Source organism: Hemiscyllium ocellatum, unplaced genomic scaffold, assembly GCF_020745735.1.
Source record: "Hemiscyllium ocellatum isolate sHemOce1 unplaced genomic scaffold, sHemOce1.pat.X.cur. scaffold_696_pat_ctg1, whole genome shotgun sequence".
NCBI lineage: Eukaryota > Metazoa > Chordata > Chondrichthyes > Orectolobiformes > Hemiscylliidae > Hemiscyllium > Hemiscyllium ocellatum.
This window is the reverse complement of record NW_026869178.1, coordinates 86,301-103,540: the sequence shown is the minus strand read 5'-3', so window position 1 is coordinate 103,540 and position 17,240 is coordinate 86,301. Positions and strand designations below refer to the sequence as shown.

At 57.3% G+C, this 17,240-nt stretch overlaps 1 protein-coding gene across 3 annotated transcripts in view; it reads right to left on the bottom strand.

The window, feature by feature from the left end:
- Positions 1–1,526: 1,526 nt before the first annotated feature.
- Positions 1,527–17,240, bottom strand: part of LOC132814150 (metabotropic glutamate receptor 6-like) — a 75,045-nt gene continuing 59,331 nt past the window's right edge. For 2 of the 3 annotated variants that reach the window (XM_060823392.1, XM_060823393.1), the window contains 3 exons: positions 14,121–14,260; positions 8,356–9,291; positions 3,848–4,082 (listed from right to left, as the gene is read on the bottom strand). In XM_060823392.1, coding sequence (XP_060679375.1) covers positions 3,858–4,082; positions 8,356–9,291; positions 14,121–14,260 — 1,301 coding nt within the window. In that variant the 3' untranslated portion in view covers positions 3,848–3,857. Of the gene's footprint in view, positions 2,064–3,847; positions 4,083–8,355; positions 9,292–14,120; positions 14,261–17,240 lie in introns of those variants that run through there. The other variant, XM_060823391.1, reaches the window with a different exon arrangement.

Genomic DNA, 17,240 nt, shown 5'->3' with positions numbered 1-17,240 from the left:
CAAGAGACAACAGAGCCACTGTGGGGTGGGGGCAAGGGGAAAGCAGCAGCGTCCTCAGAGGGCTAGTCCACGCCAACGACCCCGTCCCGTTCCAACGAGGAGGAGAGAATCCAAGAGGTGACTGGAAAACCCCCTTCAAAATGGTGGACGCTCTCACCACTCCCCACCCCCCTCATGCCCACCTCAATGGGGGTGCGAACTGATCGCCAAGCTGTGGGATCGTACTGAGGTAAACGGGCGCCAGAGATGGCATTCCGCTTTCCCCTCGGATCCGCCCTGATCCCGGAGCTCCTGACTTCCCAGCTCCCCCCAACCATACTGAACGTGGTCTCTCTCTCTCCCCCTCTCTCTCTCTCTCTGTTTCAGAGAGAGGGTGGTGGGAGAAAGGGAGGACTGAGTCAGACACCATGACGCTGGGAAAACCGCAGCGGGTCAGGAAGCATCCGAGGAGCGGGAGAGTCGACGTTCCGGGGAATGAGAGAGAGAGAGGTGTCTTTGACCTGCAGTGCTGGGGCAGTTCAGGAGAGCGATTGAGAGGGAGGGGGGTAAGAGAGGAAATGAGAGAACGCATGAGGAAGAGGAACTAAGTCCAACGTTGAGAAAACCGGGAGAGAGAAGGATTCAGAGAGAGGGAGAAAGAGCGGGTGAAAGAAGGGCTGATCGCACAGGGATGTTTGAGACTCGGACTCCCTGATGTGAGAGATGGAGAGGTGATGGTAACCTGCCCAGACAAGCCTGCTGGAAATTAAATCACTGCCTCCCTGTGTAATGTGTGAGTGACGTGCTCATTTCCCCACGGTCAGCTTGGGATCCCATCGGTGCTCCAGCCTCCCTGTCCGGGGGGAGGGTCAGTACTCGGCGAGCAGAATTCAGCTCCGCGTTCCCATTCCCCCGTCCCAACTCCGCGTTCCCATTCAGGTACACCCACCTGCCAGGCCAGCTGTAACCCCAGCTTCTCTCTCTCTATCTATCTCTATCTTTCATTATGTGTGTGTCTCTCTCTCACTCTCTCTGTCTCTGACTCAATCTCTCTCACTGTGTCTCCATCTCTCTCTCACCATCTCTCTGTCACTGTCTGGGTTTCCATCTCTCTCTCTCTCTCACAATTTCTCTGTGTGCCCATCTCTCTATATCTCTCTGTCACTATCTGTGTCCCCATCTCTCTCTCTGTATCTCTCTGTCACTGTCTGTGTCTCCATCTCCCTCTCTCTCACTCACATCATCTCTCTGTATCTCTGTCACTATCTGTGTCTCCATCTCTCTCACACACACACACCATCTCTCTCTGTATCTCTCTGTCACTATCTGTGTCTCCATCTCTCTCACAGAGAGAGATGGTGTGTGTGTGTGTGAGAGAGAGAGAGAGATGGAGACACAGATAGTGACAGAGAGATACAGAGAGAGATGGTGTGTGTGTGTATCTCTCTGTCACTATCTGGGTCTCCATCTCTCTCTCTCTCTTTCACACCATTTCTCTCTGTCACTATCTGTGTCTCCATCTCTCTCTCTCTCACACACACACACCATCTCTCTCTGTATCTCTCTGTCACTATCTGTGTTTCCATCTCTCTCTCTCACACACACACACCATCTCTCTCTATCTCTCTGTCACTATCTGGGTCTCCCTCTCTCTCACACACACACCATCTCTCTGTATCTCTCTGTCACTATCTGGGTCTCCATCTCTCTCTCTCTCACACACACACCATCTCTCTCTGTATCTCTCTGTCACTATCTGTGTCTCCATCTCTCTCTCTCACACACACACACCATCTCTCTCTGTATCTCTCTGTCACTATCTGTGTTTCCATCTCTCTCTCTCACACACACACACCATCTCTCTCTATCTCTCTGTCACTATCTGGGTCTCCCTCTCTCTCACACACACACCATCTCTCTGTATCTCTCTGTCACTATCTGGGTCTCCATCTCTCTCTCTCTCACACACACACCATCTCTCTCTGTATCTCTCTGTCACTATCTGTGTCTCCCTCTCTCTCTCTCTCTCACACACACCATCTCTCTGTATCTCTCTGTCACTATCTGTGTGTCTCCATCTCTCTCTCTCTCACACTCACACACACACCATCTCTCTCTCTATCTCTATATCACTATCTGGGTTTCCATCTCTCTCCCTCTCTCTCTTTCTCTCTCTCTATCTCTCACTGTATCTCTATATCACTATCTGGGTTTCCATCTCTCTCTCTCTCTCTCTCACACCATCTCTCTCTGCATCTCTCTGTCACTATCCGAGTATCCATCTGTCTCTCTCTCTTTCACTCTCTCACACACACACACACACACACCATCTCTCTCTGTATCTCTATATCACTATCTGGGTTTCCATATCTCTCTCTCTCTCTCTCTCTCACCATTTCTCTGTATCTCTCTGTCACTGTCTGTGTCTCCATCTCTCTCTCACACACACCATCTCTCTCTGTATCTCTCTGTCACTGTCTGGGTCTCCATCTCTCTCTCTCTCTCTCACACACACCATCTCTCTCTGTATCTCTCTGTCACTATCTGGGTCTCCATCTCTCTCTCTCTCTCTCTCTGACACCATCTCTCTCTATATCTCTCTGTCACTATCTGGGTCTCCATCTCTCTCTCTCTCACACACCATCTCTCTCTCTCTCTCACACCATCTCTCTCTCTCACACCATCTCTCTCTGTATCTCTGTCATTATCTGGGTCTCCATCTCTCACCATTTCTCTGTGTCTCCATCACACACTCTCTCTTTCTCTCTCTCCATCACTATCTCTCTGTCTCTGTATGTCTGTGTGTCTCCCATTCACCTCTCTCTCTCTCTCTCTCTCTCTCTCTCTCTCTCTCTCTCACAATCTCTCTGTCACTATCCGAGTATCCATCTGTCTCTCTCTCTTTCACTCTCACACACACACACACACACCATCTCTCTCTGTATCTCTATATCACTATCTGGGTTTCCATCTCTCTCTCTCTCTCTCTCTTTCTCTCTCTCTCACCATTTCTCTGTATCTCACTGTCTGTGTCTCCATCTCTCTCTCACACACACACCATCTCTCTCTGTATCTCTCTGTCACTATCTGGGTCTCCATCTCTCTCTCTCTCTCTCCCCCTGTTTCCCGCTTTCACTAGCCTGGCCCAAAATTCTCCACCGTCCTTAATTGCCCCACCCCTGGGGACGGTGGGAGGGAGGGAGTGTTGGAGCCCAGTCGAGCATTCCTAATGAGCCCAGCTACCTTGGGGATGGGAGGGAGGGAGTGCTGAAGGTGGGGTTACCGTATCAATTGACCGGGGGGAAGTAGAGGGGCCTGGACAGTGTAGAGCTTCTCGAGTGTTGTCGGAGCTGCCCCCCGTCCAGGGCAAGTGGGGAGTATTCCCTCCCCCCTCCCTGACTCGTGCCTTGTCGATGGTGGGACAGGGCTTTGGGGGGAGAGAGTCAGGAGGGGAGTTACTTGCTGCAGGATTCCCAGCCTCTGACCTGCTCTTGGAGCCGCTGGATTGATATGGGGCTGGGTCCGAGTCAGTTTCTGGTCAACGGTGAACCCCCAGGATGTTGATAGTGGGGGGGAGGGGGATTCAGTGATGGTAACACCATTGAACGTCAAGGGGGCGATGGTTAGTTTCTCTCTCTTGTTGGAGACGGTAACCCCCAGGATGTTGATAGTGGGGGGAAGGGATTCAGTGATGGTAACGCCATTGAACATCAAGGGGGCGATGATCATGTGAATTGGGGGTGTGGTGGTGGAGGAGGCAATCCATTTGGGCACGAGCGAGGAGGTCAAGGGGCCAGGTACGCCAGGTGCAGAATGCCAGACGCCAGAGTTGGATGGCGGCTGTCTCTCTCTCTCCCTGCTCCCCCACACTGTCGGGCTCACGCCTTCCCGTCTTTGGCGGTATCGCCGTTGTGCGAGCGCTGGGAGAGGCGCGAGGCGACGCTAGCCATGGTGGCCGCGGCCTTGAAGCTGCGTTTGCGCCGCTGGACGTTCTGCTCCGGGTGGAGTACGATGACGTAGACCTTGGGCAGGTAGAGCATCCCCAGGCAAACGAAGGCGCTCAGGCTCATGGAGACGGTCAGCGTCGTGGTCTGGATGTACATCTGTGAGAGACAGGGCACCGCCGATCATTCACAAACGGACCGACTCCGCAAACGCAGCTGCCACTCCCGTCTCCACCCCCCCCCCCCCCCACATCGCTTTCAGTCTTACAACCGTGTAAAGTAGCGCCGGAGAGCAACCACCCTGAGGATCGGGAGCGCTTGGCAAAAGGGTTTGATCCAGGGGCTGGGTGAGAACAGGGGCTGCGGCGGACTATCGCAAGCAACATCCAAACGGACTGCAAGAGCTTCTGCCAACAGGGAAAGACAACCGAGGACAAACGTGCCGTCCGGAAAGGTGGGGGAAGGGGGTATGTAACGAGGGAAAAGCAGGAGAATTGAACACCGGCTTCGGTTCCGTCCCCTCAGAAGAGAATATTGACCCCGAAATGGGAGGGAGCCAGGGGTGTAGTGAGAGGGGACAACTGAAGGAAGGAGGCGTGAGTGAGGGAGAGGGTAGTGAGGGAGAGGGTAGTGCGGGTGTGGGCAGTGAGGGAGAGGGTGGTAAACCTGATGAGGGAGCGGGCAGTGAGAGGGCGGGTAGTGAGAGCACTGCTGGACAATTATCTGGTGCTATGTGAGGTTTCACACTGTTCAAGCCCCCACTCCCATCCCCCCACTCCCAGCCCCCCAGTCCCAGCCCCCCCAGTCCATCACCCCCAGTCCCATCCCCCCCAGTCCCATCCCCCCCAGTCCCAGTCCCATTCCCCCAGTCCCATCCCCCCCAGTCCCATCCCGCCAGTCCCATCCCCCCCAGTCCCATCCCCCCCAGTCCCATCCCCCCAGTCCCATTCCCCCAGTCCCATTCCCCCCAGTCCCATCCCCCCCAGTCCCATTCCCCCAGTCCCATCCCCCCCAGTCCCATCCCCCCCAGTCCCATCCCCCCCAGTCCCATCCCCCCCAGTCCCATTCCCCCCCAGTCCCATTCCCCCAGTCCCATTCCCCCCAGTCCCATCCCCGCCAGTCCCATCCCCCCCAGTCCATCCCCCCCAGTCCCAGCCCCCAGGAGAAATCCCTACAGAATGAAGGACAGCGAATGTAGCCCCAGTATCTACAAAGGGACGATGAGATAAACCAGGGTTATAGAGCAGTTAGCTGGGCATCACACCTCCTCCACCACCCCCTCCCTATCTCCGTCCCCTCCTCCAGCCCCTACACCCCCTCCCTATCTCCGTCCCCTACACCCCCTCCCTATCTCCTTCCCCTCCTCCAGCCCCTACACCCCCTCCCTATCTCCGTCCCCTACACCCCCTCCCTATCCCCGTCCCCTCCTCCAGCCCCCTACACCCCCATCCCTATCTCCGTCCCCTCCTCCAGCCCCCTACACCCCCATCCCTATCTCCGTCCCCTCCTCCAGCCCCCTACACCCCCATCCCTATCTCCGTCCCCTCCTCCAGCCCCCTCCACCCCCTCCCTATCTCTGCAACTCCCTGAATATGTCGGAGTGTTTCCCCCTCCCTGCTTTCCCTGGCGTCCGGCCCGGAATATTTTCCAAGCTGACCTCTGGGTTTTCTGGGACAGCTGGTGTGAGCAGATGCCTGGCTGGGTCTGGGGATTGGCAGCGTTATGGGAGGATTAATGGGATTAATGGCAGAGTGCCGTCTAATCGCAGGATTGTACAGTGAAAGTGGGAGACAGAGAGAGAGAGGGAGAGAGACAGAGAGAGAGAGAGAGAGGGAGAGAGAGAGAGAGAGGGACAGTGGGAGAGAGAGAGTTGGGGAGAGAGAGACCGAGAGACAGACAGAACGAGAGAGAGAAACAGAGAGAGAGAGAGATACAGAGAGAAAGAGAGAGACAGAGAGAGAGAGAAAAACCGAGAGAGAGAGAGAGAAATGGAGAGAGAGAGAGAGGGACAGTGGGAGAGAGAGAGAGAGAGGGACAGTGGGAGAGAGAGAGTTGGGGAGAGAGAGACAGAGATGGAGAGAGAGAGACAGACAGAACGAGAGAGAGAAACAGAAAGAGAGAGAGATACAGAGAGAAAGAGAGAGACAGAGAGGGAGAGAAAAACCGAGAGAGAGAGAGAGAGAGACAGTGTGTGAGAGAGAGAAATGGAGAGAGAGAGAGAGGGACAGTGGGAGAGAGAGTTGGGGAGAGAGAGACCGAGAGAGAGAAACAGAGAGAGAGATACAGAGAGACAGAGAGAGAGAGAGAGAAACCGAGAGAGAGAGACAGTGTGAGAGAGAGAGTTGGGGGAGAGAGAGAGAGAGACAGAGCCTGAGAGAGAGAGAGAGAGAGAGAGAGAAATGGAGACAGAGACAGAGAGAAAGAGACAGAGGGAGAGACACGGAGTGAGTGAGAGAGACAAACAAAGACAGAGAGAGACACAGAGAGAGAAGGGTGGGGCGAGACAGAGAGAGATGGGGAGAGACACAGAGAGAGAAGGGTGGGGCGAGACAGAGAGAGATGGGGAGAGACACAGAGAGAGAAAGAGAGACACGGAGAGAGTGAAAGACGGAGAGAGACAGAGAAGTAGAGAGTGAGGCAGAGAGAGAGAGAGAGACACGCACACACAGAGGGAGGGAGAGAGAAGTAGACGAGAGAGAGAAATGGGAGAGAGAGAGATGGAGAGAGACATGGGAATGGAGATGGGAGGCCGGGGAGGGGGGAGAGTGAGAATGATTCGCTCGTGGAGTGAGGGCTAATTGAAGGTGATCTGGGTGTGAGCAGGAGGGAGGGAGATAGGGAGTGGGAGTCAGAGTGAGGGGGGGGAGAGGGAGTGAGGGAAGTGGGACACTGAGAGGGGGGGGGGGGAGAGTGAGGGCAACTCGGGCTCAGCGAACAGTACCGTGCAGGAGCAGACCCTTCGGCCCTGACTGTGCCAGCACATTCTACCCATCCACACTGAAACCGTCTTCCCTTCCAGGGTCCGTCCCCCCCTCTCTTCCCTTCCCATTCCTGTATCTGTCCATGGACGCTGCTATTTATTGTGTCTGCTCCCACCAAATCCTCTGGCAACTCACTCACCGCCCCTTTGTGTGAAAAAACCTCGCACATTTATTTTAAACTTCAACCCCCCTCTCGCACCTTGAACCTGTGTCCCCTAGTAACTGACCCCTCCACCCCGGGGGGAAAATAAAGCCTCATATCTTCCACTCAATCCAGGCCGTCCGCCAACTTATAAACCTCGCCCCCTCGACCTTTCCAGTGAAAACGACCCCAGTCCTATCGGATCTTTCTTCGTCACTAAAATCCCGCATCCCAGGCAACGTCCTGGGAAAACCTCCTCTGTCCCCTGTCCGAATTATTCACAATCTTCAGGCCGTGTGGTGACCAGAGTTGTCTGCAATATTCCAGATGTGCCCTAAAATAACCTGTCTATCCTTATGTCTCTCCAATGTAGGCAAGCATACTGTGCGTCTCTTTTATTAGGAGGAAGTGCGGACTGCAGATGCTGGAGATCGGAGCTGAAACATGTGTCGCTGGAAAAGCGCAGCAGGTCAGGCTGCGTCCGAGGAGCAGGAGAATCGACGTCCCTCCTCCCTACCTTTTATCTTAGCCCGCTTGGCACACGCTCCTCATTCCCTGAAGAAGGGCTCGTGCCCCGAAACGTCGATTCTCCTGCTCCTCGGATGCTGCCTGACCCTGCTGCGCTTTTCCAGCAACACATTTTTCAGCGCGACCTTACCCACCAGCGCTGGCAGGTTCAGTGAGCTGTACACCCGCACACCCAGATCCCTCTGCAGATCAAAACCCCGAAGGGTGTTCGCTGTGTCGTTTCCACCTGGACTTCACCCTCCAAAATACATCATCTCAGATTTGTCCGGTTAGCGAGGGAGAGGGGTCAGGGAGAGGGAATGGGATAGTGGGGGGGTGAGGGGTCAGGGAGAGGGAGGGAGGGAGTGTGGAGTGGCGGTGGTCAGGTGGACAGTGAGGGTGAGGGGGGTGTACCGTGAGGGGGGTGTACGGTGAGGGGTGGGTACGGTGAGGGGGGTGTACAGTGAGGGGGGTGTACGGTGAGGGGTGGGTACGGTGAGGGGGGTGTAGAGTGAGGGGTGTGTACGGTGATGGGGGTGTATGGTGTGGGGGGGTGTACGGTGAGCGGTGTGTACGGTGAGGGGGGTTGTACGGTGATGGGGTGTGTTCAGTGAGGGAGGGTGTGTGTGGCGAGGGGGTCGACGGTGAGGGTGTGTGCACGGTGATGGCAAGTTTACGGTGAGGGAGTGTGTACGGTGAGGGGGGAAGGTGAGTGCGCGTTTGGTGAGAGGGGTGTACGGTGAGCTGGTGGCCGGTGAGGGGATTGCGCACCGAGAGCGGGCCCCGTTGCCCGGCGCGTTACCTTCTCCGCGGAGCCGGCTGTGCCAAAGAAGATGGGGACGAAGGCGAGCCAGATGATGCAGGTGGTGTACATGGTGAAGCCGATGGGCTTGGCCTCGTTGAAGGTCTCGGGGACGCCGCGGCTCTTGATGGCGTAGACGGTGCAGGTGACCATCAGGAGCAGGCTGTAGCCGAGGCAACCGAGGATGGAGAGCTCCGACATATCGCACTTGAGGAGCCCGCGCGCCCGTTCCGGCTCCGGCGGCCGCTGCTCCTCGTAATCCACGGTGGCGTGCGGTGGCCGGACCCCCAGCCAGACCGCGACCCCCAGCAGCTGCACGGAGACCAGCGCCGCGGTGATGACCAGCTGGGAGGCCGGGCTGATGAACCGGGGCGGCGTCACCGAGCGCTTGCCCCTCTCGAAGATGCGGTAGATGCGGTTGGTCTTGGTCAGCAGGGCCGAGTAGGTGATGGCGGTGCCCAGGCCCAGCAGGAGGCGCCGCAGGGCGCAGACGGCGGCGCCCGGCTCCGCCACCATCAGGAAGGCGGTGGCGTGGCTCAGGAAGATCCCGCAGAGCAGCACGCCGCTCAGCTCCCGGCCGGAGGCGCGGACGATGGGGGTGTGCCGGTGGCGGGCGAACACCAGGGCGGTGGCGCCGGTTGACAGCACGCCCAGCCCGGCCAGGGCCACGGGCACCGCCGCCCAGGCGGAGTGCCACTCCAGCTTGGCCACTGGGGTGGGCACGCAGCCGGTGCGGTTGCGGCCCGGCCTCATGTCCAGGGGGCACGGGGCGCACTCGGACTCGCTGATCTGGTAGCGGTAACCGTCGCAGAGCTCGCAGTGCCAGCAGCACGGCACCCCCTTCACCATCTTCTTCCTCTCACCAGCCTGGCACGGCAAACTGCACACCGACGTCGGGATCCCTCTACCCCCTCCGCCCCACTGCATCTCCTCCAGCTGCCAGGCAACAAACACCGGGGTCGGGGTGGGGAATTACAGGGCAAACGGAGGGCTCCCTCTACCCCGATATACGCCAAACGGTGGGCTCTCTCTACCAAGATATACCCCAAACGGAGGGCTCCCTCAACCCCACTGCACCTAGACGGAGGGCTCCCTCAACCCCACTACGCCCAGACGGAGGGCTCCCTGTACCCCGATATACACCAAACGGAGGGCTCCATCTACCCCAATATACGCCAAACGGAGGGCTCCCTCTACCCCGATATACACCAAACGGAGGGCTCCCTCTACCCCACTACACCCAGACAGAGGGCTCCCTCTACCCCGATACACCCCAGACGGAGGGCTCCCTCTACCCCCTCCGCCCCACTGCATCTCCTCCAGCTGCCAGGCAACAAACACTGGGGTCGGGGTGGGGAGTTACGGGACAAACGGAGGGCTCCCTCTACCCCGATATACACCAAACGGAGGGCTCCCTACACCCCAATACACCCGAAAGAGAGGGCTCGCTCTACCCCGATACACACTAAACGGAGGGCTCCCTCTACCCCGATATACGCCAAATGGAGGGCTCTCTCTACCCTGATATACACCAAACGGAGGGCTCTCTCTACCCCGTTACACCCCAAATGGTGGGCTCCCTCTACCCCGATATACCCCAAACGAAGGGCTCCCTCTACCCCGATATACGCCAAACGGAGGGCTCTCTCTACCAAGATATACCCCAAACGGAGGGCTCCCTCTACCCCGTTACACCCCAAACGGAGGGCTCCCTCTACCCCACTACACCCAAATGGAGGGCTCTCTCTACCCCCGATATACCCCAAATGGAGGGCTACCTCTACCCCACTACACCCCAAACGGAGGGCTCTCTCTACCCCGATACACCCCAAATGGAGGGCTTCCTCTACCCCACTACACCCAAATGGAGGGCTCTCTCTACCCCCGATATACCCCAAATGGAGGGCTTCCTCTACCCCGATACACACCAAACGGAGGGCTCCCTCTACCCCGATACACACCAAACGGAGGGCTCCCTCTACCCCACTACACCCAAATGGAGGGCTCTCTCTACCCCCGATATACCCCAAATGGAGGGCTTCCTCTACCCCACTACACCCCAAACGGAGGGCTCTCTCTACCCCGATACACCCCAAATGGAGGGCTTCCTCTACCCCACTACACCCCAAACGGAGGGCTCTCTCTACCCCGATACACCCCAAATGGAGGGCTTCCTCTACCCCCGATACACACTAAATGGAGGGCTCCCTCTACCCCACACCCCCTGAACAGAGGGCTCCCTCTACCCCACTCCCCCCTGAACAGAGGGCTCCCTCTACCCCACTCCCACCTGAACAGAGAGCTCCCTCTACCCCACTCCCCCTGAACAGAGGGCTCCCTCTACCCCACACCCCCTGAACAGAGGGCTCCCTCTACCCCACTTCCCCCTGAACAGAGGGCTCCCTCTACCCCACTCCGAAAGAATGGATGGCTCCCCCTACTCGCTCCCACCAAACATGATGATCCCTTCACCTTGACCAACTGAACGTAATGCTCCCTCTACCCATTAACACCATGAAAGTGGTTGCAGAGCTCTCTCCCCCCAATTAACCTGAACAAAGTGTCCCCTGTACTCCAAAACTGAACATAATGCTCCCCCTACGCTCTTAACCTGAACACCAAGCTCCCTGTACTCTTGTAAACTGAAAGGAATGCTGCTTCTACACCGTTACACAGGACGTAAAGCTTTCTCTACACTGGTCAACAGGAAATAAAACACTCTCCACCCTTAAACTGACAGTAAACCACCAGTTACTCACTTCAACTGAATCCGTAGAAGGATCGCGACAGTGTGGAAACAGGCCCTTTTGCCCAATGGGTCCACACTGACCCTCCAAAGACCAACCCACCCAGACCTATTCCCTGACCCCAGTAGCCTATATTTACCCCTGACCAATCCACCCTAACCTGCACATCCCTGGGCACTACGGGACAATTTAGCACGGCCAATCCACCCTAACCTGTACATCCCTGGGCACTACGGGGACAATTTAGCACGGCCAATCCACCCTAACCTGCACATCCCTGGGCACTACGGGGACAATTTAGCACGGCCAATCCACCCTAACCTGCACATCCCTGGGCACTACGGGGACAATTTAGCACGGCCAATCCACCCTAACCTGCACATCCCTGGACTGTGGGAGGAAACCCACGCAGACACAGGGAGAATGTGCAAACTCCACACAGACAGTCGCCTGAGGCTGGGATCGAATCCGGGATCTTGATGCTGGGGGCAGGAATGCTAACCCCCGAGGCGCTGTGGCACCATAAACGGAGAGCTCCCTTTATTCTGTCAAACTAAATGTAAAGCATGCTCTACTCTGTTAACTTGAACATAATGCATCCTCATCACCATCCCCATCAAACACTCCCAAGGACAGGAAGTTAGATACAGAGTAAAGCTCCCTCTACACTGTCCCCCCACTCCCAGGGACAGGGGGTTAGATACAGAGTAAAGCTCCCTCTACACTGTCCCCCCACTCCCAGGGACAGGGGATTAGATACAGAGTAAAGCTCCCTCAACACTGTCTCCCCACTCCCAGGGACAGGGGGTTGGATACAGAGTAAAGCTCCCTCTACACTGTCCCCCCACTCCCACAGACAGGGGGTTAGATACAGAGTAAAGCTCCTTCTACACTGTCCCCCACTCCCAGGTACAGGGGGTTAGATACAGAGTAAAGCTCCCTCTACACTGTCCCCCCACTCCCAGGGACAGGGGGTTAGATACAGAGTAAAGCTCCATTTACACTCTCCCCCCACTCCCAGGGACAGAGGGTTAGATACAGTGTAAAGCTCCCTCTACACTGTCCCCCACTCCCAGGGACAGGGGGTTAGATACAGAGTAAAGCTCCCTCTACACTGTCCCCCCACTCCCAGGGACAAGGGGTTAGATACAGAGTAAAGCTCCTTCTACACTGTTCCCCCCCACTTCCAGGGACGGGTTGGATACAGAGTAAAGCTCCCTCTACACTGTCCCCCACTCCCAGGGACAGGGGGTAGATACAGAGTAAAGCTCCATCTACACTGTCCCCCCACTCCCAGGGACAGGGGGTAGATACAGAGTAAAGCTCCCTCTACACTGTCCCCTCGCTCCCAGGTACAGGGGGTCAGATACAGAGTAAAGCCCCCTCTACACCATCCCCCACTCCCAGGGACAGGGGGTTAGATACAGAGTAAAGCTCCCTCAACACTGTCCCCCCACTCCCAGGGACAGGGGATTAGATACAGAGTAAAGCTCCATTTACACTGTCCCCCCACTCCCAGGGACAGGGGGTTAGATACAGAGTAAAGCTCCCTCTACACTGTCCCCCCACTCCCAGGGACAGGGGGTCAGATACAGCGTAAAGCTCCCTCTACACTGTCCCCCCACTCCCAGGGACAGGGGGTCAGATACAGAGTAAAGCTCCCTCTACACTGTCCCCCCACTCCCAGGGACAGGGGGTCAGATACAGCGTAAAGCTCCCTCTACACTGTCCCCCCACTCCCAGGGACAGGGGGTCAGATACAGAGTAAAGCTCCCTCTACACTGTCCCCCCACTCCCAGGGACAGGGGGGTCAGATACAGAGTAAGTGTGGAAACCCATCAGCCCGGGCTGAGCAGATGATGGGATGGGTTCCCATCTGGTTAAACTAACGTTAGCCTGAGCCACCTCTTCAAGCTGTTAAAACGTCAATTTAATTGTCAAATCAAATGAATGGTTTAAGCAGCTCGGTTTGAGTGGAGCAGAGCTGTGGGATTTAACCTATTTTGATGAGATTGTTAAATCCCCCGTCGCTCAGTCTGACAACGTCGTTGTCTAATTGTTCGGCGTCTGCCAAGTGTTGAACTGAGGCAGGCTGCGTTTTGCACCGACCTCAGCTAGGCCCCAGTCGTTCATGTATGGTTCAAATCGAACGTTAGCCCCCTCTTCGCTAGGAATTTCGCAGACCTCCGGGGTCTGTCCAATCACAGTCCCTAGGATTCGGCATTCCAACCTCCCTCGGCCTTGGGAAAACCCGCCCAGCCCTGTGTCCCTCTGTCCCTCTGTGAGATAGGGATTCCTGGAGACTGGGGCTGCCGGTCGCTGTACACACAGCAGGATCCCACAGCGAGGGAGGTGCCCACGTTGGCAATGCCCTGGGGTCAAACTCACATCCCCTCTCACCCCAGGACACAGGCCTCATCTCTCCTCACCCACCGCTCCCTCAGCTCTGACCCTCCCACAGCACCCGCTCCCTCAGCGCTGACCCTCCCACAGCACCCGCTCCCTCAGCGCTGACCCTCCCTCAGCACCCGCTCCCTCAGCGCTGACCCTCCCACAGCACCCGCTCCCTCAGCACTGACCCTGTCACAGCGCCCGCTCCCTCAGCACTGACCCTCCCACAGCACCCGCTCCCTCAGCACTGACCCTCCCACAGCAACCACTCCCTCAGCAATGACCCTCCCACAGCACCCGCTCCATCCGCACTGACCCTCCCACAGCACCCGCTCCCTCAGCACTGACCCTCACACAGCACCCGCTCCATCCGCACTGACCCTCACACAGCACCCGCTCCCTCAGCGCTGACCCTCCCACAGCGCCCACTCCCTCAGCACTGACCCTCCCACAGCGCCCACTCCCTCAGCACTGACCCTCCCACAGCGCCCACTCCCTCAGCACTGACCCTCCCACAGCACCCACTCCCTCAGCACTGACCCTCCCACAGCGCCCACTCCCTCAGCACTGACCCTCCCACAGCGCCCACTCCCTCAGCACTGACCCTCCCACAGCAGTGTGACTTACATTCATCCTGAGCTGGTCTGTCCATTGCCCGATGACCTTGTACCCTGGAGTGCTGGTGTTGGTGTGGTGATACTGGAAGATGTGATAACGCCCCGGTGCGTCGCCGTTCTCGTTGAACATCACTGACGTCCCGGCACTCCCTGTCGGAGGCAAGAAACTGTCAGAGAACGTCCCACACTTGGCAAAACCCTCCCTGTTATCCCAGCATCATCCCTTACAGATACTCATCCAGTCCCAGAGCGCGGAAACATTCCCTTCGGCCCATCCCGTCCGTGCTATCCTAACCTAACCCAGTCCCCCCGTTCCCCAGCCCTTGGCCCCATCTCCCCCTAAACCCTTCCTATCCATGTCTCCCCCCCCCCATCCTTTTAAATGTTGTCATTGTACCAGCCCCCCACCACTTCCTCTGGCAGCTCGTTCCACACACGCACCACCCTCTGGGGGAAAAAGTTACCCCTCAGGTCCCTTTCCCCCCTCTCACCTTAAATCTACCCCCCTCTAGTTCTGGACCCCCCCACCCCAGGGGAAAAGACCTTGTCTATTTACCCTATCCATGTCCCCCCCCCCTCATGATTTTATAACCCTCTATAAGGTCACCCCTCAGCCTCCGACGCTCCGGGGAAAACAGCCCCCGGCCTACCCAGCCTCTCCTTGTGGCTCAAACCCTTTCCTGACCCCTTTCCCAACATCCTTCCTGTCACGGGGAGACCAGAATCGAATGCAGTATTCCCTAAATGGCCTCACCAATACAGCCGCAACCTGACCTCCCAACTCCTGTACTCAATACTCTGACCAATAAAGGGAAGCATACCAAACGCCTCCTTCACTATCCTATCTACCTGCGACTCCACTTTCAAGGAGCTATGAACCTGCACTCCAAGGTCTCTTTGTTCAGCAACACTCCCCAGGACCTTCCCATTAAGTGGATAAGTCCTGGTAAGGTTTGCTTTCCCAAAGTACAGCCCCTCGCATTTATCGGAATTAAATGGAGTCCATGGCACCCCGACCAGTACCATTCATGGAGGCACGGAGAGGCCGCAGCGCACTCACAGCAGGATGGAGGGACATGGGGAGGTGCAGGTACTGGGTGCCAAATAAATGCAGTCTCAGACAGTGGGCCCACCCACACATCAGCGGGCATGGGTTTGGTGGCGATCACACATTCATTATTTCACTCACACTCACACACACTCTCACACGCTCACTCGCACGCTCACACACGGTCACACTCATGCTCACTACACAGACACACACACTCACTCACTTGTTGGGCCGAAGGGCCTGTTTCCACACTGTGGGAAATCTAATCTAGTCTTTAACAACATCTTCCCGATAGGAAGGAGACCAGAATTGCACGCAATATTCCAACAGTGGCCTAACCAATGTCCTGTACAGCCGCAACATGACCCTCCCAACTCCTGTACTCAATACTCTGACCAATAAAGGAAAGCATACTAAACGCCTCCTTCACTACCCTATCTACCTGCGACTCCACTTTCAAGGAGCTAGGAACCTGCACTCCATTCAACGTTGACCCACTGTTGAAAGAGAAATCCCAACCCTGACCTCTCTCTCTCTCTCTCTCTCCCCCTTCACCGTACTCATGAGTAAGGCCTTCCGGCAATTTCTCTCACCTTCTTGACAACTTGCGCCTTCAGACGCCACCCCCACCGGCCATCCTGAGGAAATCTCAGTGTAGACTCCCTCTCTCGGAGCGCCCCCGTTGTACAGACCGCCCTGACCTCTGGAAACCCCCAGCATGCCTGGCCCCAGGCGGAGAACGGGAGGCCGCGTCGGACGATCGGGGAAACGTCCGATAGACGCCCCTGCGTCCACGCCTCCCATGGTCCCTTCCTGACCACGGTCTCCGGGAAATGGGGACAGGGAGAGAAAGAGAGAGAGAGAGAGAAGGCCTGCCTTTTGATTGTAGGCCTGGTTTCCATAGTAACCCATGGAGACGGGCCTAAAACCCAGGCCCCTGGATACACCCGCCCGACCTCGCCTCCGGTCAGGCGTTGCTTTGACACGTCAAGTGGTTCAGGCTCCATTTTGTTTTGGTCAATTAGGCTGCAGTTTCTACTTCCAGGCCTCGCGGGGGTTAGGCCCTGAACTAATTACCAAGAATCTCGCTGGGACGTTAGTCAGTCGCAAGATGTCACAGATAATTGAAGGCCCGGGGCTTCCATTAACCTACATTTGCTTGCACGCTGCCCAGCAACGGCCCTCGCCAACTGAGATCATCGGCCTGGGCGTGTGCCAACTGTTCAGACTGCCCGTGGTACACCTCCCCAACCCATTCACTTCCCAGCAACAACACCGATCCCAAAACTGGCCGTCACGCTCTCCAACCACTACACCCCCTCCCTATCTCCATCCCCTCCTCCAGCCCCTACACCCCCTCCCTATCTCCGTCCCCTCCTCCAGCCCCCTACACCCCCTCCCTATCTCCGTCCCCTCCTCCAGCCCCCTACACTCCCTCCCTATCTCCGTCCCCTCCTCCAGCCCCCTACACCCCCTCCCTATCTGTGTCCCCTCCTCCAGCCCCCTACACTCCCTCCCTATCTCCGTCCCCTCCTCCAGCCCCCTACACCCCCTCCCTATCTGTGTCCCCTCCTCCAGCCCCTACACCCCCTCCCTATCCCCGTCCCCTCCTCCAGCCCCTACACCCCCTCCTTATCCCCGTCCCCTCCTCCAGCCCCCACACCCTCTCCCTATCCCCGTCCCCTCCTCCAGCCCCTACACCCCATCCCTATCCCCGTCCCCTCCTCCACCCCCCACACCTCCTCCCTATCCCCGTCCCCTCCTCCAGCCCCTACACCCCCTCCTCCAGCCCCTACACCCCTCCCTATCTCCGTCCCCATCTCCAGCCCCCTACACCCCCTCCCTATCTCCGTCCCCTCCTCCAGTCCCCTACACCCCCTCCCTATCTCCGTCCCCCTCCCTATCTCAGTCCCCTCCTCCCGTCTCTACACCCCCTCCCTACACCCCCTCCCTATCCCCGTCACCTCCTCCAGCCCCCTCCTGGCAGGATGGGAGTGGGGCATGTTATGAGAGTTTGTGGGAAAGGGCGCGTTGGCCTGTAGCTGGTGGGCAGAGGTCAGAGATCAAGTTTGTAAGGCA